This window comes from Corella eumyota, chromosome 4 (genome assembly GCF_963082875.1).
Source record: "Corella eumyota chromosome 4, kaCorEumy4.1, whole genome shotgun sequence".
NCBI classification, from domain to species: Eukaryota; Metazoa; Chordata; class Ascidiacea; order Phlebobranchia; family Corellidae; genus Corella; species Corella eumyota.
In genome coordinates this window covers 5,016,701-5,038,252 of record NC_137493.1, presented here as the reverse complement: position 1 = coordinate 5,038,252, position 21,552 = coordinate 5,016,701, and the positions used below count along the sequence as shown (strand labels likewise).

The 21,552-nt window shown below is 29.5% G+C and overlaps 2 protein-coding genes across 5 annotated transcripts; one reads left to right on the top strand and one right to left on the bottom strand.

Annotated features, from left to right (window-relative positions):
• The first annotated feature begins 464 nt into the window (after window positions 1-464).
• On the top strand, window positions 465-2,305 carry LOC145750600 (rRNA-processing protein UTP23 homolog). The gene is made up of 5 exons (XM_082566669.1): window positions 465-590; window positions 674-799; window positions 1,190-1,364; window positions 1,824-1,949; window positions 2,135-2,305. The coding sequence occupies exons 1-5, from the start codon at window positions 529-531 to the stop codon at window positions 2,303-2,305; spliced, it is 660 nt and encodes a 219-aa protein (XP_082422795.1). The 5' UTR covers window positions 465-528.
• Window positions 2,306-2,414: 109 nt separating this feature from the next.
• On the bottom strand, window positions 2,415-15,524 carry LOC145749568 (centrosome and spindle pole-associated protein 1-like). Of its 4 annotated transcripts, none has more exons than XM_082565364.1 (29): window positions 15,345-15,524; window positions 15,070-15,240; window positions 14,279-14,392; window positions 13,947-14,096; window positions 13,119-13,258; window positions 12,854-12,937; window positions 12,598-12,754; window positions 12,015-12,271; window positions 11,305-11,347; window positions 11,029-11,129; window positions 10,739-10,843; window positions 10,136-10,344; window positions 9,969-10,014; window positions 9,770-9,890; window positions 9,537-9,684; window positions 8,970-9,106; window positions 8,426-8,548; window positions 7,398-7,547; window positions 6,890-7,030; window positions 6,583-6,677; window positions 5,992-6,176; window positions 5,453-5,582; window positions 5,125-5,244; window positions 4,775-4,903; window positions 4,533-4,611; window positions 4,220-4,329; window positions 4,025-4,070; window positions 3,409-3,550; window positions 2,415-3,051 (listed from the first exon to the last, which is right to left on the bottom strand). In XM_082565364.1, the coding sequence occupies exons 1-29, from the start codon at window positions 15,492-15,494 to the stop codon at window positions 2,849-2,851; spliced, it is 3,786 nt and encodes a 1,261-aa protein (XP_082421490.1). In that variant the 5' UTR covers window positions 15,495-15,524; the 3' UTR covers window positions 2,415-2,848. The 4 variants fall into 4 exon arrangements, with proteins under 4 accessions (XP_082421490.1, XP_082421491.1, XP_082421492.1 ...); XM_082565365.1 differs by having other exon boundaries at window positions 8,426-8,545; XM_082565366.1 differs by having other exon boundaries at window positions 12,610-12,754.
• Window positions 15,525-21,552: the final 6,028 nt, after the last annotated feature.

Sequence of the window (21,552 nt, the reverse complement as noted above, 5' to 3'; positions counted from 1 at the left end):
ATAAATAAACAGAAATTACAAAACGTCGTTTCTACAAAATGCCAACTTAACATTAGAGTTACATTTTTGACCAAAATATGACACGTTGTCGTCACGAGATAGTGAAGTCATACCGATTTTCACTTCTGTTAAATCTGTTTTAAATTAAGCATTCCTTGTTGGTCTTAAATATTTATAAAAACAATAAATTAATATAATTTAAATGTTGTTATAAAACAGCAATCAACTTATAAAGATTTTATTTAGTATGCAATGTATTTAATTTAAAATGCTTTATCGCTATTAAAATACATTTTACAACATATAAAAAAACTGAATAACATGATCCTAAAGTTTAACAATTTAATTTTACTCAAATTAAATCATTAATATTAAAAATAATATTCAGATGATGCGACAACACTGTGGTAAAATATAGTAAACAAACTAAACAGTATGACAACACAACACGTGTTTACTGTTAGCTTATTTACAAAGCGCTGCGTACATATTTGCTTTCTTAAAAAAATTATAAATATATTGGTAATCATGAAAATCAAGAGAGAAAAACAAGCTCGACAAATATTAGGAAAATACAAAAATGCTTTTGGGTAATTTTTAAAATTTTGGTTCTCCTTTTATTGACGAGATATTAAGTTAATGGACTAAAAACTTTTTCTTCGTTTTCTTTTAGCTTTTTTGAACCTTACCTGATTCTAATTGATGGAACGTTTTGTCAAGCATCTTTAAAAGCTAAAATTCAAATAAAAGACCAACTTGCCAAATACTTGAAAAGCACAATTCAATGCTGCACCACACAGTATGTTAATCTCTATCTAATTAAGAGTTATTAACATTTTTTTTTGTATATATCTTTATCCTCGATGTGGGAAAGTCGAATGCGCGACTTCAACATGGATTAACATCAGTTACTCCGGCCCAGTCTCGAGTTGCCTGTGGCAGTTTGGGATGTTATATATTAGAATTGCCCAATAGTTATGCTGCTGATTAAGTTCTGGCTCAGCAGGAGTTTATACCGTTTATAACGCCTTACTCAAGGGTGCCACAGCATGAAATCAGTGGGAATTGAACCCACGACCTCATGTGTGGTGTAGCAAGTGTTCTTACCACTACACCACGCTGCCGGTCAACACTCAAAATGTATAATATACCAAACAAAATGTTAAAATTTTCTTTCATATTTGTTTAGGTGTGTTTTATCTGAGTTGGAATTACTTGGAAGCGAAATGTTTGGGGCAAAAATAATTGCTCAACGATTCCAAGTCAGACCATGTTTACATAAAAATAAACCAACCAGTGCAGTGGAGTGTATCAAATCACTTTTAAAAAATAATAACGAAGCTAAATATTTTGTTGCAACTCAGGTTCTTGTTTATTGTAAATTCTAACTTTACTTAGTTTTTTGGGTCCAAAAAAGACGCTTTTATATTATTATTTATTAATGTAACCATTAATTTTAATATTTAATTACCATTGGCAATATTAAACCGACAGAGTGGTGTAGTGGTAAGAACACTTGCTACACCACACATGATGTCATGAGTTCAATCCCCACTGAGCTCATGCTGTGGCGCCCTTGACTAAGGCGCTATAAACGAGTAATTATAATCTATAATTAACCAAACTGCCACAGGTAACTCGAGACTGGGTCGGAGTAACTGACGTTACTCTATGTTTAAGTCGTGCATTAGACTTTCCCACATCAAGGATAAAGATATATACAAAAAAAAAAAATTTGGAACTATTGAATATATTATTTTTTGACTATAATTATAAAGTCCAAGAATTTCTTATGGGCTAAGTTGCAAACTTTTTTATTTTAGGACCCAGGTTTAACATCTTTGACACACAGCATACCTGGTGTTCCTGTGATTTATGTTTACAAAAACTATTTGGTGTTGGAGAAGCCGTCAAAAATGACACAAGATCATATAGAATATATATCAAAAGTAAATATATGTTTAAATGTCTAAAGTTACTATGCAGAATTTTTTGAAATGTGTTAGAAATTTTGTATCTGGCATGAGTTTATCCCATTCTGCCAAAATTAAAAATTTTAATGTACTGTAGTTGGCCTTAATGTACTCTGTATTACTTTTCCTCCTTAAATGCAGAAAATTTAATATTTTTGCAGGGTAAAGTAGTGACATCATATAACCAACGTTCTGACCTGGTCAGTCTAAAGAAAGAAGCTAACATCATAAAATCCAACCCCAACCAACATGTAAAAGGTGTTGGAGGAAAAAGAAAAAGGGCCAAGGGTCCCAACCCACTTTCTTGTAAAAAGAAAAAAACGAAAAAATAACTTAAAATGTAATATTTGCAGTGTCTTGATTTCTTTACATTTTTGTTGTTTTTTTTTAATAAAGTCAATCAATGATTTTTTTAAGCTCAATCATAAGACTGTATTCTGCTGTTATAAACATGTATTATTTATAAACTAAAAACAAATAACCTTGAAAAAAATAAAGCATCTTTGTCATACACACAAAAAGTTAAACTACAATACAGATTTGGTAATGGAAAATAAATACGCCAAAAAGGTACGCTAACAAGCAAAAACTATGCAAACAAAAGCTTCAATAAAACACAAATGTGTACATTCTAATATACGTGGATAGTAAGCCAAAAAAATATCAGTTTCCCTATTTATTGTTAGGGCTACAGATATATATATATATATTTTTAATGTGTAATATACTAAATAAAATTATCCTTATACTGTAACAAGTAAACCAAGCAAATATATTTTAAAAATAACCAACTAACAAACAAGTACGTGGATTGAAAAACAGTGTTAATCACAAAAAAACAAACAAATTAAAGTCTAAAAAACAATACTTAATTTTTATGTTGCTGCAATTGGACCAGTGCCGGGTCGAAGCCAAGGCTCCGTGTCAAGGGTGTTTACTGAAGAAGGACGATCATTCATGCGTGACTGTGCATCTGAGCGTATCCTCTGATCGATGTCAGCCGCATTGGTGTCATTTTTCTGTTGGTTTACAAATCGGTCTAAAATGTCGTCCGGGTCAGTAAGAGATATCTCATCACCTACAAAAAATTATAAGTTTTATTTAAACAAAGTGTTACTACTTGATTATATTGTTTATTTTAGTAAATTAAATTATATATTGTTTATTTTAGTAAATTAAGTGTAGAAATTTAACTACACTTAAATTAAGGATGACAAGTAATCTATATATATATTGAAGCTACAATAGTATGCACAACTAACTGACATTCAAAAAACTGCTCTTGGTGGTGCATTTAACATTTACTATAAGCAAATATTTGTTGTGACCATTTTATACAAGCTAAAACATAGTTCTTGGGATAGCCAATCAACTTGTTTATTTAATTTGTAATAAAATGTAAGAAAAATAGTTGAATCTAAAACTTGAGTTTTACCTGTCAGAGCTTTAAGCTTGTTCAGTCTTTCCTGGTTCTTCGAAGCCATTCTATCAACATCAAGAGTAGCAAGTGAAGTAAGAGAGTTAAGTGAGTAAGTGTCGGGTGGTGGTACTCTGTATGTCAACCCTCCATCCTCATCCTAGTGTTTTAACATTAAAAAAAAGGTTATACAACCACCAAACCTAGTGGATTTTTAAGTGACTATATTTGTAAGGGAAATGTATAAGAAGTGTCGTACCGGCAGCGTGGTGTAGTGGTAAGAATACTTGCTACAACACATTAAGTCATGGGTTCAATCACCACCGGTCTCATGCTGTAGCGCACTTGAGTAAGGCACTATAAACAGTATGAACTCCTGCTGAGCCAGCACTTAATCAGCGGCATAATTGTCGGGCAATTATAAACTACCCTATCCCAAACTGCCACAGGCAATAAAGATTGGGTTGGAGTAACTGGTGTTACTCTATGTTTAGGTCGTGCATTCGACCTTTCTACATCGAGGATAAAGATATAACCAAAATGGCAAGTAGAGAGTAAAGATTAAAATACATAATCTAAAAGAATTTAAAAAAAATAGTTTTAAATTTAATAAAAAATTAAGAATAAAACAAACTGCATTTCTTCTTGAACTTCTTCTTCTTTCACGAGCTGAATATTTTCTAAAATTAAAAAATTACTAAATTTAACAAAAATTAAATAACACTTTTTTAGAGAAAGCAAAAAAATATTTTTAAAACCTCAACATACTTAAAAAAAAATTTGCTACAGAACATAAAAAAACACAAAGATGAAAAAATAGTTGTCTTACTTTCTTTGTAATAATTCCGAGCTTGGGGGTCTGTTTTCTACATCATTATCCACAACTGGAATCATCATTGTATCTGCATCAAGTAATGAAGCATAAGAATCAGAAGGAGGCTGAAAATACAAAGAAACACATTAACAACTGTTACAACTGGCCTTATTGACAACTTTTAAGATGATTTCTTTTCTGTTTTAAAAATGACTTATTCTCGACAAGTGGCTCTGGCTCACAAAAATAAAAATAGCCTCAACAATAACAAATGAGGCTATATAATATTTCCTTAAGTTATAAATTAAAATATATGTATTTCACTTACCAAAAGTGTAAAACCATTGCGACTATCTTTAGTTGGTGATCTTCTGCTATGCAGGAGTTGAGGTTCTGATATTCCTTTCCTGAAAACAAAATATAAAAAAATTCTTTTGGGTAAATTATCACAGACATACATATTAGTTGCAAATTGGAACCATTTTACAACAACTAGAGTGCATTCCAAAAGGCAGGCAAGAGACCAGTAAAAATGAAAAATGATTATTTCCACTTTTTGAGTCCACTTACCTCAAATTGTTGAGTTTTTTCGTTTGTGTTTTAATAAGGTCTTCCTGTTGTTTCTCCAATGCAGAAGGATTAGATGGAGTGTCCGGATGCTCCACTCTGAACATTCTTAATGACTCTGTATCATCCCCGCTGTTTATTCAAATACAAAAATATTTAACACATACCAAACAAATTCAACATAAATACTTAAAATGTATCTTACCTATTCTAAAATTTTTAAAAAACATTGTTTTAAGAGTATACAAGACAATTTTTTTTAAATTTAATATTTAAATTTTGTACAATATTTGGCATTTACACACATAGTATATAACTCAAAAAAATTTATCTTTTTAATGGTGTTAATTTACTGTTTAATTTCTTTGAAGTCCTTCAAAGCAGTTGAACTTGGTCGATCTGAAGTTGTTGGTCTTCTAACTTGAACAGGTCGTTGACGGACTTTTGATAAATCAACCAGGGTCTCAGTTTTCCTTAAAACCACAATTAATTATTTTTAAATTATTTAAAAGAATTTGTTTAAAAAAAAGTAAAAAAATTCAAAAAATGTCCTACTTTTTTAGGAAATTTGGGAAGACTTTTTAAGAAATTTGGAAAAAATTTAAACAAAATTTGGCCAATGCAATACTGGTATAAATAAAACAGTATTAAGCTACGCACAAAACAACTTTTTACACTCACAACTTAGTTGGTCTGTAGCCACCAAATTGAAAGACAGGCTCTTGAGTCTTCAGTTCATTTTCAACTCTGCGTTGTTCACTTAACAATTGTTTTCTTAATGCTGATAACTCTCTTGAAATTCTTTTCGATTCTAGATATTTTTTATTAAATTTTTAATGTTAAAGTGTTATATTGAAGAGTTTTGCAATTTTGTAGGTGATGTATATAGCCTGTTAGTATGGTTGACACAAGATCATTAAATGCCTATAGAATTTCTAAAAAATGTCTGTGATACTTGCAATTTTGTTTTCAGAAAATACTGAAAACAATAAACACCAAAAACCAGGTTACAACACTTTTTCGTGTGACGTAGAAAGTACTAAGTTAATGTAGTGAGTGTATACAATCTAGTAATGTCTACATCATCACAAACAGGGCTTTCCTCTTATTTTTTAATTAAATTTAATTATTTTTTTAAAAGTTGTATAACTTATGTATTATAAGTTAAAGTATTATAAAAAGGGGGAAAAGGGTTAAATGTTCATAATTTTTTTCCTTACCTCTTGATTTGGGAGGTCTCACATTTGCTGGTAAGGGTAGTTGTTGATATTGTTGTTGTGGAACTTCACTGTATTGTGGTTGTTGAGTGTACTGTTGTTGTTGAACGTATTGTTGAGACTGTTGTGTGTATTGTTGTTGCGTTGAAGATGAGGCTTGGTTGTATGAAGAAGTATTCGGTTCTTGTCTATTAAAACAATTAATTTGTTTCTAAAGATTTTCTACTACAAAACTACTGTTATGGTAGTCAACTTAAAATAAGTTTTTAAAAGCTATAAAAACTAAAATATTTTAATTTTAGAATGGTAGTTGTAATAATGAGAACACTTGGCTTTATTACTCAAGGCCTCAGGTTGGATCCCTACTCCTTCTTCGTTGCAGTGCCCTTTATTAAGGTACATACTATAAATGGTATAACTTTCTGCTAAATCGAAATCTAAAAAGCACTTACCAAATATCAGCAAATTTAGTACATTATCCCAAACTACCTGAGTTTACACAAGATTAAATCAGTCATACAAACGTTACCCTAGTTTTGAGCTAAGAAGGCATTCCGACATTAACAAACACAGTCAAAAAAAATCTAAATTTACCTCTCAGAGCGATGTGTATTTTGGTTGATTGGTGTTCTGGGTAAATTCTGGGTTCCATGTAACTGTTTGGAGTGAATGGGGGGTGAAGTTGGTTTCTGAATTAAAACAAAAAAATGGAGATATTTTTTCTAATTATAAGGTAAAATTTTAAAATTAATAAGGTAAAATATATAAAAAAATTAATTGTTTACCAAACTGCTTATTTTAGTTTACAATTACATTTTCGAAGGCAAAAAGATCATAAACCATTAAAATCATATGTGATAATTAACAATATTTTATTATAAAACACAAACAAATATTTTACGTGTAATTTTTCTTGCAATTCCCTCTCATTCTGAGCTCTTATTTCATCATCTCTTCTTTGCTGCTCTTCCAGTTTCTGTTGGTGCTCCAGTTTCTTTTTTTCCTCCAAATTTTTTTGCAACTCCGCATTCTGTCTTAGTTTCTGCAAAAAAACATACCATAATACGTAGGTGATAATTCTCTTGCACCGTAATCCAGTTGAGAGAATTTAGAAGAGCTGTAGTGTAACTATGTTTTGTCTAGAACTGGACAACATACAGGCTCCGAAAAATGGATAAATTTGTTATATTCAAAAGTAGTTTTTTTACATTCTCCCTGTCTTAAGTTACATCTGTCAATATTATTTAACTCCGATTTGACCACATTGTCTGTATTAAACATAGGTAGAATAAAAAAATACAGACTAGGGAAAAAAGATGCAAAACCAGAAAGGCATTAAAGAAAGTAAGCTTAAAAGAAGAGACATTAGTTTTTAGAACTTCTGTAAATTAAACAATTTTTGTAACAACCTCTTCGATTTTTTCTCTTTGCTTTGTTTTTTCTAACTCATATTCCTCTTGCAACTTCTTATTTTGTTCAAGGATCTTCCTCTCTTCTCTTTCTTCTTCTTCTTTTGCTTGTTCCTTTCTCTTCGCCTCAATTCTCTTTCTTTCATCAATCTAGAAATAAAACATTTATTAAATTTAAAAAAAAAATTGTTTTAAAAAACTTAGAAAAGAAATTATAATGAAGAGTTTAAAAATAAAAAAATATATTTAAAATAAAAAATAAAAAACATACAAAGTGTAAAAAAAAGTTACAAAAAAAACTTTTTTTTAAACTTTTTTTTAAATCAAAAGTTTACAATTGATAGAATTCTATTGGAACAAAATGTAGATTATTATTTTAACTTTTATTAGCTCCCAACCCAATTTATTTAAACATTTCAACTGTGTTTACCTAAAAGTATGGGAAGTGTAAATCAATATTCTATCAAAGGCCCTGTTATGAAATACAACACCGGCCCAATTACAAAGCAAATACAAAACAATGGCCAATTGTTAAAAACACCTTAATAAACAATGTTTAATTCTATAATAAAAAGTAACTAGGTTTTCCAATATTTTGAAGTTTCACAATGATTTTTATTCCAGTGTTTAATGCATCTATTGTCAGTTAAAACAAGTTTCAAAGCAATCAACTTTTAGGGGGCTAGTTTATATCTATTGGGCTCAAGAAAATTGTATGTTTATTACCTGGCAAAAATTCCCTTATTAAATAAAACCTCTAACTCGATACCTTTGATGTTTGTATTTTATATATTTCAAATGAAATATTTTAGCCTTAGTAATATATATATGGATAATTGTTTTTCGTCTGATATTGCTATAATGTAAGATTTAAAATTTTAACCATTTATTTTGTGACAACATTTTTAGTTTCAATAAAATAAAATAGGATTGAATGTGTAAAAAAAATAAATCTAATAGATTTTAAATAGGCTAGGGTTTGATCCATTTGATATATTAAGTTCAGTATATTTTGTAATAAATCTTACCTGTCTTTGAAGATCTTCTTTGTACAAATCCCTCTGTGTCTTTTGTCGACTTGTTTCTTTAACCTCAAATGGATTACTTCTTCCAAATCGAGGTGAAGTTACTCCACCTGAATCACTATCCTGCTGACAAAATAAATATTTGAATAATTAAGGAGCTATGGTAAACACATAAATGTAAAATGATCCTGTTGGTAGTAAGCCAGTTAATTATCACAAAGAATTGGTAATGACCTGATTACAAATTAAAAAGCAGTCTGTAGGACTGAATAATGTTAACAAAAACACAATGTCTGCATTAATTTTTTTAGTCCTTATACCTTTATTCGTTTAAAATTATAAATATGATTTATTATAAAACATGTTTGTTGTTGGATTAGTAACTAGCATTTTCACACCTATATTTTGGTACTATGCTTTTTTGTATTTTAATAAACACAAATTTTACATTTATTTTTACATCCGATTAGTTAGAAAATAACATAGCCTATCTAAATTTTAGAAGTAAATTTTTATAAGAAGTACAAATTTTATTTTTGTTATTTACCATTGTTTTTTCCCTTGGTGAATAGATTGGCAAATCTTCCTGAGTTTTCATCTTCTGTTGCTCCTTAACCAACTCGACCACTTTGCTTGGATCTCGGACTAAATCTTCATTCACAAGATGCATTTGCCTCAAGTCAGCTGGTAAAAAATTATAAAATTTATTTACAAAAAATTACTTGAAAATTGTCCTTTAAGCTTGATTAACAATTAATGAACCGGCAGCGTGGTGTAGTAGTAACAACAGTTGCCACACCACCATGAGGTCAAGGGTTTAATTCTTACTGATCTCATGCTGTAGCGCCCTTGAGTAAGGCGCTATAAACGGTATAAACTCCTGCTGAGCCAACACTTAATCAGCAGCTTAATTACCGGGCAATAATAATCTTTTTAATATCCCAAATTCCTAAAGGCAATTCGAGACTGGCGGAGTAACAGATGGTACTCTATGTTTAGGTAGTGCATTTGACCTTTCTACATCGAGGATAAATATATATACAAAAAAATATGAAGCAAAAAGTTGGTAAAATATTCCGAATTAAGGATAAAAATAAAAAAAGGGAGAACTCACACACTAGGTTTCCATGCACGTCCCTCATGGGGGCACCACCACCCCCTTTACCCCATGGGTTATAATTCTTTGCCTCGTTCTCCATCTTTTGATCGTATCTCTCTTGCTCCAACTTTGCTTCCGACTTCTTCTTCTCTTTTAACTTCATCTGAAACAATTTAAAGATTTTAAATTAAAAAAAAAATTTAAAATATTTGATTAAAAATTTTTTTATTTTTTATCAATTATCAAACCTGCTCTTTGAGTTCCTCCTGATAAGTCAACATCTTTTCTCTCTTCATTAAAGTGTCCCGGGTCTCATCTGAGACCAAACTTGACTCGATGTTGGCCATCTTGTATCCTCCACCTCGAGAACTTCAATAAAAAATCATTTAAAATTTTTTTCTTAAGTTAAAATCTAATTAATATACAATTAACCAAACGTTAACCTACCTTTTAGCAGTTAATTTCGAGTTTTGGTGCTCTGCAGATCCTTGCTCTAAAAAATAAATCAAAGTCACATTAAAACAAATATTAAAAAAAGAAAAATGAAAAAAATAATTTTTTACTAAAATTTAAAACAAACTGAACAAATTTTCTAAATTACAAAAAAAAATTACCTTGCATTCTTGATTGAGCTGCAGTCATCATTGGGGAAACCCCACTATTAAAACTCCCATTGGGAAAACCCGCAGGTGGGACCATCCCAGGCGGTTGTGCATAAGGCATAGCCATGCTGCCGGGGTCAAGAGGGTTACGAGCCCCATAATAATAATAAGCTTCATCATAGGGGGAATGAAATTGCTGGGGGGCTTGAGGGGGATAAAAACTAAAAACAAAAAAATTTAAAAACTGTAAAAAAAGTATTTAACAAATTAATATTAGCAATTTGAATTGTAACACTTTATTTTAATACAGAATAAATGCAATTAAAATCTGTCCTTAGATTAACTTAAAGCTTTTATAAGCAAAGTTCTTAAAGGTTGGTATAGACACCAAATACTTACTATTTAGAAAGAAAATGCCAATTATAAAATAGTTTTCCATTGATTTTATGTATGTTAGTTATGGGGAGCAAAGGTTTTTGGGGAATTTATAAGTTAAAATAGTAAGGACACCTAAGAACTCAATATTTAGATTGTGAACCTTTTAAAACAACTGAGTTGGTGCTACACAAATTTATTATACGAATTTTAGAGAAAAATATGCTGAACTTGATTTACCTTGGATGTTGTGGGGGCATTGAGTAATATTTTGGGAAATGCTTCGAAGATTTTCTTCTGTCTTCTTCACTTTCACTTTCAGATGATTCTGTTCTGAAGGAAGTTCTAAAAAAAATTGATTTTTTGTAAGGTACTTGAATAAAAAATCCCTCTAAAAAAATTTAAATAAAAATCACTCTAAATAATTTAAATTAAAATAAATAAATTAAAAGAAAAAACAATAAAAAAGAATTAAAGGTTTTTTTAACTATTTATGTTTCATTAAATAATAAATATTTATAATTATTTACTGTTTTTTGCTCTTTTTTGATCGTTTTGGTTCATCTCGAGTTTCAGATTTAAGATTGGATTGTTTTGGTTTTCTAGAAGAATTATTATCCAATCGCGGGCCCTGAAAATAATACAAAAAAAAACAAGATTGAAATAATGACCAAGATAATGTGAAAAAGCTTTAAAAATATAGGTTTAAAATTTAAAAAACAAAGTTTAAAAATAAAACTAAAATTTTAGAATAGAATATTGTAATCTAAAAAAATTTAATTTAAAAATTGGCTTTCAAAACTCACTTGATTATTAGCTTCAGGTGCTTGTAATTCTAAAGCTCTATTTCTAAAATAAAAAAAGAAATATAAATTATAATCTTGGTAAGTTACATAAACTTTTAAAAAAACAAAAAAAGGTTATCAAATTGAAGTATGTAAAAAAAGTGAGTTATTTTGTAAAATATTTAGATAGAATACACATAAATACCAATATAAATATATAAATATATACTTGATTTATGTACATTAGCAATGTGTACTTAAAATTGGTTGTGTATTGAAGAGTATATATCTAAGCTCTTGACTTTAAAAATTGGGCAAACAATGATAAGAGTTGGGACTTGTGTTTATACTTGTAAATATTAGGTCATAAAGCAAATGCACTTATAAAATTCTTAGCTTTTCAATGTTATTTCTATAGTTTTTGCATAATTTATAGCTTTATATTACTCTAGCAAATGATTAAAAATAAATGTGATTTAAACTTTAAAAGAAAATATTAGTAACATAAGTACTGTGACCATATGCTGTTGCTATAAGTAGCATTATTTGAAAATAAATTTAAATTTATTCTCCTAATTTTTAAATTTCAATATTTTTACATTTACCCGAAGTCTGCTACTCCTAAGTCAATTTTCATTAACTTATTAATTTTTCAAGTGTAGAACTTGAATTTAAATAAAAAATTGTTTAATTTTAAAAATTTACTCACCAAAAAAAAAAAAATAATAAACCTTTTTTTGCTTGCAATATTATCCTCCATTTGTCTTTGCAATTCCAACTTGTATTCGTCCTTTCTTCTTTGTACGGTGTTAGCACTTGGCACATGGCCAATATTCAACCCTGTGTACTCCTCAGGTGGAGCCGACCTCGAGCGAAGGTCAATCGCTTTTTGCTCCAAACTTGTCCGAGATTTTTGTGATTGTTTGGCACCTTGAGCAGAGTTTAATCGACGTTGCTGTGGCTGTTGTTCGCGAACTGATCTTACATTCTATAAATTTAAATTCATACTTTTATTAAACAAATATGTAAAAATTTAAGTTAAAATATATACTTACATGAATGTATAAGATAAGAGGTTTCAAAATAACATTGTCATTAAAAACAGAATAGGTTAATTAAAAATAAATCAATTAAAAAAATATATATATATATATATATATTTATATAAAAGTTTGTCTTAATATTTTTTTTAAAACAATTTTAAAGATTTACCGAATAGCTAAAAAATTTAAGTGCATTCCAACTCAATAAAGCTGCATACTCTTATGAAATTCTATTTAAATTTTAAGTTCTGCAATATTTAATTTATTATACCTTGTGTTTCACCTTTTCAAACAGAGCGTCCTCTTCATCACTATCCTCTTCATACTTCCTCGATCTTCTTCCCTCCCTTCTTTTCCTAATCCTACGAATTAATTCAGTCTCTTCCGAGTCAAGACTATCTTCTTCATCATCTTCATATTGTTGTGCTCTAGAAAAATTTCATATTTATGACATTTGTATATTTATTCACTTTTTGTTCTCCTGATTTTATTGTCCTCTGAAAACTTAGCTTTTTTAAGGCGTTTACCTTCTTCTGTTTTGGGGAAACCTGACAGCTTTTCTTGGTGCATTATAATCATTGTCATCAATTATTCTTTGTCGCAATTTCTCTCTAGAAAAATTAAAAATATCAAATATTTGAATGTCACTGAACATTTATGTGAAATTACAAATAATTAATTTGGAGTGAGTGTAGAGCCATAGAACAGGTATATACCAGGTAAATGTAACTTTTATAAAGCCAATTATAACATATTCACTGACTGATATAACCTTCTTAATAAATATTATACCGGTACAAAACTTTGTCTTCCAATTCATCTTCATCATCAATATTTCGGTAAGCTTTTTCTTGCTTTCGTTTCCTATCCAAGATATCCTGATAAGATTCGCTCACAGTGGGTTGCTTGGTTTGGCCAACCCCATTGGTTTGCTATAAAAAAATATATTGTAGTGTTTCTTTAGATTTAACCCAAAGAAATTTATATTTAACTACAAGAACTATTTTTAAATTATTTTTTGAGTGGATATGTTAATACCAATGCAATTTTGGTATTATTTAGCCTATATTTAAAAGCCTATCTAAATATTTAGGCTATTTAAACATGCAACTATTATTTCATTTTTATATTTAAAAATCTAAGCTTCAAAGTGGCATTTGAAAAGTTTCTAGTACATTAATATTTTTATGAAATTTTATGTTTAAATTAACAAGATAGCAACTAAAAATCAATATAAGAAACTACTTAAAAATATGTATGTTTAAAAATATTTGATTAAAAAAATAACCTGGGAACATACTTCATGCATACTTAAATACTTTTTTGCATATTTAATATAAAAAAATAGTCTTTAATTTTCAAAACAGTTTGGTGGTGTGTAAACCACACCATAGTCTCAACATCTAATGGATCTACAAAGAGAAAAGACTTTAACGTTTAAACACAAGGTGTGAGGACCACACCATAGCCTTGCTCTATCGTTGAAATTATTAGATTCTTTTAATTTCTAGATTCTACCTAGCAAGCTTTTACAATTTCATCTACACTAAAAAAGGAAGAATGTGCAATATTTCTATGGAAAATTTTGCAGGGCACTAGTGCTGATTTTCTAATCCTTACAGATTCTTGTTCAATTAATTGTTGAACTTCATGAGGCAAAACAACGGGAGTTGCCCAAGTTTTAAGGCGCCGTGGGGATAAACTTTCTTCGTTTTCCTTATTTTTAAGGAACTCGTTGTATTCCTTGTTTCGCTGGAGTGCAAGTCTCTCCTGGTTGGTTTAGGCAACAGAAAATTTTTAAACAAAATTCTTTCTTTTTTCAAAAGAACTTACGTTTGTTTTTTAATCAAGTTAATATCTGCACCAAATTGCATTTGTAGTTGGACAAAAAAAAAGTTTAACAAGTAAGTAAAAATAAAATTAATCCTTGAAGAACATAAAATTTTATTCACCTTAGCACTGAGGTGATCTCTGATAGGTAAACTTAAACCGAGGTCACTTTGTTTTGTTTCATAAGTTGGCTGGTTTCCAGGAACCCTTCGAAGACCATTCCCCTTTACTTGTTTCTGAATTTTTAAAAATACATTGGTCCAAAATCACCAAAAAATATATAGGGCATCTAATTTATATACTAATTTTATACAAAAAATGGATCTCTATTAGTTTCGCACGCCCTACATAAACAGGGTGTGTAACCGAAATACAGCACATGTAATTAAACAAAGAGGTTGCATAAATTAAACCCTTACCCTAACCCTCATATATTCAGTTTACCCATTAACACATCTGACTCGTAAAGCGGACTAAGTTATACTCATTAAAACATATTTCAACTAATTTTTAATGTCTGGTTGAACAATTGCCATACTTAGGTTATAACGCCTTGTTAAATTTGGACGTGCGAAAGTAATAGAGATCCCAAAAAATAATAATAAAAATACTTCTAAAATAGCCAAATCTTAATAATCAAAACGAAAAATTAAATTTTTATATTTTTTTTAAGGTCGACTTTATAACCTAAACATAGAGTAACATTAGTGACCCCGACCCAGTCTGGAGTTGCCTTTAATGGTTTGTAATATTATAGATTACAATTGACCGATAATTACGCTGCCGATACAGTATTGTCTTAGCAGGAGTTTACACAGTTTCGCTACAAAATGAGAGCATTGGGATCAAATTTATAGTAAAGCCAAGTGTTCTGACCACTACACCAAGCTGCCAGTCATTAAAGCTAGCTTACTTCTGCAAGTGCTTCTCTATATTCTTTTCTTAGCTCTTCTTTTAGTTTTTCCTTCTGTTTTTCGTAATCCTGACCAAGTTTAAGAAATTGTGGGGTAGGTGGTTTGGTTTTCAAAATGTTGTTGTTTGGTTGAGCATTTGGTTTAGAAAAATTGGCATTTGGTTGTTGTTCCTTAAAAAAATTAGCTATTAAACATAAAAAACAAGATAAATATTTTTACATTTACATATTTTATTTTTGTGTTTTAAATTAATTTAAATTTTCAAATAATTTACTTTTAGTCTTCTTGGATTAAAAGATTCATTGATGTCGTAGTCGTTGACGGCAGAAGTTGGATTATTCTCCAAAACCTCTCGATCCCTTGCAAGTCTTTGTTTTTGTTCAGTAATAAAATCTTCCATGTCATCCTCATCATGCAATTTCATGTTCGAATATTTTCAATTTATTTTTATAAAAAGATCTAAAAAATTTTTTTTGGTTAGTCAAATTCGAATATGGAATAGGTATTATGTTATTTTGTAAGAGAAAAAGGCGGTTTAAATGTCGTAAAATCGTAGTAATACAACTAGTTAAACATTATTTTTTTTAAATAAAAGTTGTCACTAAATAAATAAATTTCTAAAAAATACAAACATTTTAGTTTAACGATTCAAGTAGCAAAGAAACAGTATCTTGTTACCTGAAAACAATACTAAATAAACGATTTACGCAGGGTGGCGCATAGTAGTTAATTCAAGCGGTAATTATTTTATGTATCGATTTGTCCTCGCGGTAGAAACGTTAACTTTACAGTTAATATATTGCATATAACATAACTTTTGTTTATTTACCAAGTCTTTACTTTTAAAATTCTATTTAAATAATCATTAAAAAAGTAATAGTTTTTTTTGATGGATTGATATCCCAATTTTGTAAATTATTTAAAAAAATGAGTAATATATATGTCAAGACTTGGAGGAATATATATTTTTAAGCCACAGGCGTTTAAATTAACTGTAGGGTTTGTCTAACTATACCCCACGTGACCAACAATAGGTTGATCGGAGAATAAAATACGCCCCTTGATTACAGATTGATCTCAGTTAATATAAAAATAATACCGATAATGGGCCCAGAATTGCAACTGTCTAACTCGACTGATACAACAATTGAAATACTCTACAATGTATTCAATATTCAGTACACAAGAAAAACAATTAACAAAAACAATACTGGCTTAACACTTACAAATCAATATTACTTTTAACAAAAACTAACTAAAGACCATTTATGAAATGTTAGAACAGGGCGAATCGTATTCTAAATATATGACGTACTAAAAGTAGAATTCCAAAATTATTCCAAGTTACGATACAAATAAAGACAAAAAAGGCGAAACACAAATCACGTGACTAAGAACGGTGGAAAAAAAGGGAAAAACTTGAAATGACCAGGCGATAAGGCGATCCAAAAGAAGCGCACAATAGCGGCTAATGGTGTCCAACCGAGTGTGAAATTGTATTTAAAATTAATGAGAAAATATAAATCAGTTTTCATATAAATGGACTTAACATTAACAAAATTGTGTTATTGCATAAAAGTTCGATTAAATACAAAATGAATTTAAACTATTCATAAATTTGTTATCACAATACGTTACCTATTACGTAATAAAACAATACTACCAAAAATTAAACACAATTTTTCATTGAAAAATATCTTTAAAAAATATTACTTTTTGTCAAGAACAAAAAAATTATAAAACTATGACAATTACCAAATAAAAAAAAATATTGGTTACATCAAAGAAATTTAGTCGTTTGGACCTTTTTCCATCTTAACCAACACAATGGGAAGATCACTAGATCCTATACCCGAAGAAACGTCGCCAAATATTTCAAGGTGACCCCTATATACTCACTCATTTAGATGTATTACATCTAAATGAACCTATATACTCACTCATTTAGATGTAAAGTTAAACATTTAAATAATTTAAGGTATTTCGAAAACAAAAAAATATTATATTTAGAAACAACTCAAATACGGCAACTAATTCGCCATCTGCGACAAGCGCAAAACAAGTTGCAGCAGGTAATGCCTAACAATTAACTTTCCGCTTAAAGTTTATTTAGTAAACAAATATATTCCCTTTTTATATTTGAATTACGCTTTTTCAGGAGCTTTAAACTCGGCTTTGAACGATGTTATCAGTGGGTCATCTTCAACTAGCAATTCCTTGACTAACTCTTCAAGCAGGGAAAGTTCTACTAATATAAAATCCAGCAAAAGAAGACTTGATAAGGAACGTCGACATGCAAAAACTAGATCGATTGTACGACTGCGTGCTTCAAAAACTGATTATAAACCAATGGCGCGCACCAGCTCTTTTACCGTAGATGAAAAAAGTAAATTTTTTTGGATTTTTTATATTCTGCCTTTTTATTTAATTTAACTTGCTATTTCAAAACATCAAAATGTATTTTACTTACCTTAGAGTTTAAAACCAAAGATAAAGAAGAAGAAGATGTAAACGATTCATCTTCATCGAGTGCAAAACAAATTGTTTCAGGTAAAACATTACTTGAATACGCGTTCAAACTTTAACACTGAGGTGTAATAGATACCCTAAATATTACCAGCAACTAATGATAACTTTTTACCTACCACATAGAAATTTTGTTGTCCGGTCTTGAGAATTTCTTAAGCGGATCAACATCGACTTCAGATTTAAATACAAAATCTTCAATCAAAGATAAACCCAACAAAAAACGATCTGTTTCGGCAAAAGAAAGAAGACAATCTTCTAAAGACAGAAAGGCAAGCATGGACGTTCAAAAAGCAAAGGCTCGCACCAAAGGTATCAATTTAGGCTAATTGGTTAATACATTAATTTAAAGACATGCTCCAAAAAAAGGTATTATCTATATCAAACACTAAAAGAAATGTTCTCAACTTTTAAATTTAACCTTTAACTAATGTTTTAACAGAAAAGTCAAAAATTGAAGAACAACATGTATCTGATCAGAGCATAAAAGAAATAGGTAGCTTATAATTCAAATTAAAAGCCGAGATTTGAACTCAAAGTCATAATAAGTAACGCACAAAATAACAACAGACCTAAATTTAGAAGTTTTGCCTTCTCAAGAAGAATATAAAAGTTCGAAATCCTCTTCTTCATCAAGCTATAGATCAAGTGCAAAAATACGCAGAGTTCGAAACAAACTAAAAGCGTTTAAAACGGACAAAAAAAGAACACAGTTAAAAACAAAACCCATTGCTGAAGTAACAAATAAAAGTAAAACTTTAGATAACCTACAGTTCGGTAAAACGGCTCACTTAGTTTTAAAAGTATTGTTAGATATTTTGGTTAAAGTCACATAAAATATAGTTTTACCGAGATACTTTTTAGGTAAAGAAAATGTGAAGGAAACGGACGATCGGCAGTTAAGTGATTCTCCATCAAACGTTAGCGCCAAAATTATTGTATCAGGTATGAGTATAAATCATATATAACTATCTTATATCCATAAAGTTATAAGTTAACTCAATATAAAGTAGTGAACGCAACATATTTTTTTTAAACCTAGGCCTATGTCTAAACTGGCCATTTATTTTAACATCTGTATTTTTAAAATTTCAAAGTTTTTTTTTGTTTTTACATATGATGCTTTATGTTTAGACATTTTATCGTCTGGTCTTGAAGATTACCTAAGTTCAAGGTCGTCTTCTTCCGGCTCGAGACCCAACGCAACACTACGCAAAACCCGAACTAACCTTAAGAATAAAAACGAGCAAAAGAAAGCTAAAACACCAAAATCGGAACGCAAAAAGACAGATTCGCCGAAGACAAAACGTTCAAAATACGAAAAGAGGGATCCAAGTCAGGAACCTGTAAAAGAACTTCTTAAAACTCCAACTGAGGATGCGAAAAAAATTAAAGGTAGGCAATATTTAAAATAACTCTATCAATTTTAATACCATTTTATAGTTCAAGTTTGTACATGTTTCCTATTACAATGTTAGTTAAGTTTTAATTAACACAGAAAAAGAAAAAAAATTAGAAATCGATGATCGACTAAGTGACTCCCCATCAAACGTTAGCGCAAAAATTATTGTTTCAGGTAGGCTAAAGTATTAATAATTTAAATTAACTAGTATCAACTATTTATTTTATTTGTAATTAATAACAAGAATGTAATTAACGTTTAAGACATTTTGTCATCCGGTTTGGAAGATTATTTAAGTTCAAGGTCCTCTTCCTCCGGCTCAAGAACGAACGCAAAACTTCGTAAAACTCGACCGAATCTTAAACAAGAGAAACCACAGAAAAAGAAAGATGATTTGGGTAAACCGGAAAGCAAAAAAGCCAAAGATAAAAAGAGTATAAAAGACAATTTAAAGTTACAAGATGATAAAACTGAATTTCAAAAATCTTCAAAAGATGCGGATTTCTTCAAACGTAAGTGTACCTTTATCGATAAAAAAATGTAAAATAATGTTAAAAGAAAAAGTTTAAACTTTTTCCTTACTTGAATTCAGTTAAAGAAAAAAGTCCAAAAGAACAAAAGCTCAGTGATTCCCCATCCAACGTTAGTGCTAAGCTTATTGTTTCAGGTAGGACATTAATATTATCAAACTAAAACACAAATCAATTTAGTTAATAAAAATACATACTTACCCACGATATAAAACGGTGTAGAAAAAATTAATAATCCATTATAAAACTTAAATAAAAACATTTACTTTTAGATATCCTATCATCTGGACTTGAAGATTTCTTGAGCGGTAACTTAACATCGGGAAGCTCAAAATCAAGCTCATCTGGCCGCAAAAATCGCCCAGTTTTTAAACCATATAAAACCGACAGAAAACGATTAACAACGGCAAGAACAAAAAAATCGGAGCCAGAACAAGGTATATTAAGACAAACCTATTCTGGATTTAATGATGAAAGACCGGGAACACCTACAGTTGACAAAGAAACATTAAAGAGTAAGATATTTATTTAATTAATTAGGTAGTCATTTTAATATTTTTTAAATACAATTTTTAATTAACTATAAAACGTAATTAAAAACAACCACTGCTTAAACCCACGATACATATTTAAACAAGGCAGGCCAAAAGAAAACTAAAAAAATTAGAAATTAAGTTGTGATACAGTAAAATGGAAGTTAAATATTCTAACTATAGATCTTCTTAATAAAATTTTAATCATTTAGAAAAAGAGAGAATGGTGAAGTACAAGGATCAAAGTATTCAAGAATCCTTATCGAACTTAAGTGCAAAGATTGTTAACTCAGGCAAAATCACTAATTAATTTTTATATTTACAACCTAAACTCATCTGATATATAATTTATTATTACTTGGGTGATTAACCTTACATAGACAGAACCTTATTTTAAAAAAAATTTCCCGTTTCAGTGATCAAATAATCTCGTAGAAATTTGTTTAGATATTTTTTCGGGAATTGATGAATTCTTGAGCACCACATCATCTTCTTCCAGCTTGATGAGCAACATCGCACCTGAAGTAAAAGAAATAAGACAAGAATTGTTTGCCTTGTATCCTGGTGATTATATCAGTGAGAAACAAGCTGAAATTGAAGATGAGGCGAACAGAACAGAATCTGTGTCAGAACTTGAATATGAATTTGATATCGATGACAGCGTCAAGAAATTGACAACAGGTTCATTGTGTGATATTATTATTGCACTTCCAAATATAAGAAGCTTTCCGTTTAAAAAGACTTTAAATTAACTTAAACAAAGATTAAGATAAATCTTCGTTAATAATTAGAATTAATTCTTTTTTAAAATTAGTGACCAACTAATTGTTTCAAAATACTTTTTAGATGTGGTGCATTCCGCATTAACTGATATTGGTATTGAAAGTGATGCAGAAAACCAAGACTTTTCTTACACAAGGTTGAAAACTGAGGTAATACAAACAACACCTTAAATCTTAGACATATGCTAAAAATTTTATAAAATATTCGGTAAATTATCAATAAACAACAAATAATTTAAAAATTACACAAGTTTGTTTATTTTGTGCTACAGAAACTAAAGGAAGCTGAGACAGCCGTTGATACAATTAAGAAAATAAGTAAACCCAAAAAGGAATTTAAAAGATTGTATCATCTCAAAAAACAACCATTTAAGTCTTGTTACTCCCATTCTACTTTTGAAAAGAGTGCAGGTGATAAATACTTAAACTTGTTAATTTTTGATCTTTACTTAAAGTTAAAAATTTCAATACTTAAAGTGGTAAATTTCCAAACTTTTATAATTTTTTTAAAAAATATATCTTTTTTTTGTTTCAGCCGACTTCTTGATGAAAGAGTCTTCGAAAATTACAATTGCTGAATCAGATATTTCAATGATAACTAACAAACCTCGTGCAGTTGAGTATTTGGTTTAAACAAACACTAACTATCTTGCTGTAGTGAGATACCATTACCCAATTATGTTTTTACAGAAAATTCCAAAAACGAGGA

Excerpts from the sequence above, each read along its gene's own strand:
- LOC145750600 (XM_082566669.1), top strand. The coding sequence starts at position 529 with ATGAAAATCAAGAGAGAAAAACAAGCTCGACAAATATTAGGAAAATAC. Across the intron at positions 800-1,189 it reads ATTCAATGCTGCACCACACA|GTGTGTTTTATCTGAGTTGG; the intron begins GTATGTTAATCT and ends ATATTTGTTTAG. Across the intron at positions 1,950-2,134 it reads ATATAGAATATATATCAAAA|GGTAAAGTAGTGACATCATA; the intron begins GTAAATATATGT and ends ATATTTTTGCAG.
- LOC145749568 (XM_082565364.1), bottom strand. The coding sequence starts at position 15,494 with ATGAAATTGCATGATGAGGATGACATGGAAGATTTTATTACTGAACAA. Across the intron at positions 9,685-9,769 it reads AGGAGGAACTCAAAGAGCAG|ATGAAGTTAAAAGAGAAGAA; the intron begins GTTTGATAATTG and ends AAATTGTTTCAG. Across the intron at positions 9,107-9,536 it reads CGTGCATGGAAACCTAGTGT|CTGACTTGAGGCAAATGCAT; the intron begins GTGAGTTCTCCC and ends ATTTTTTACCAG.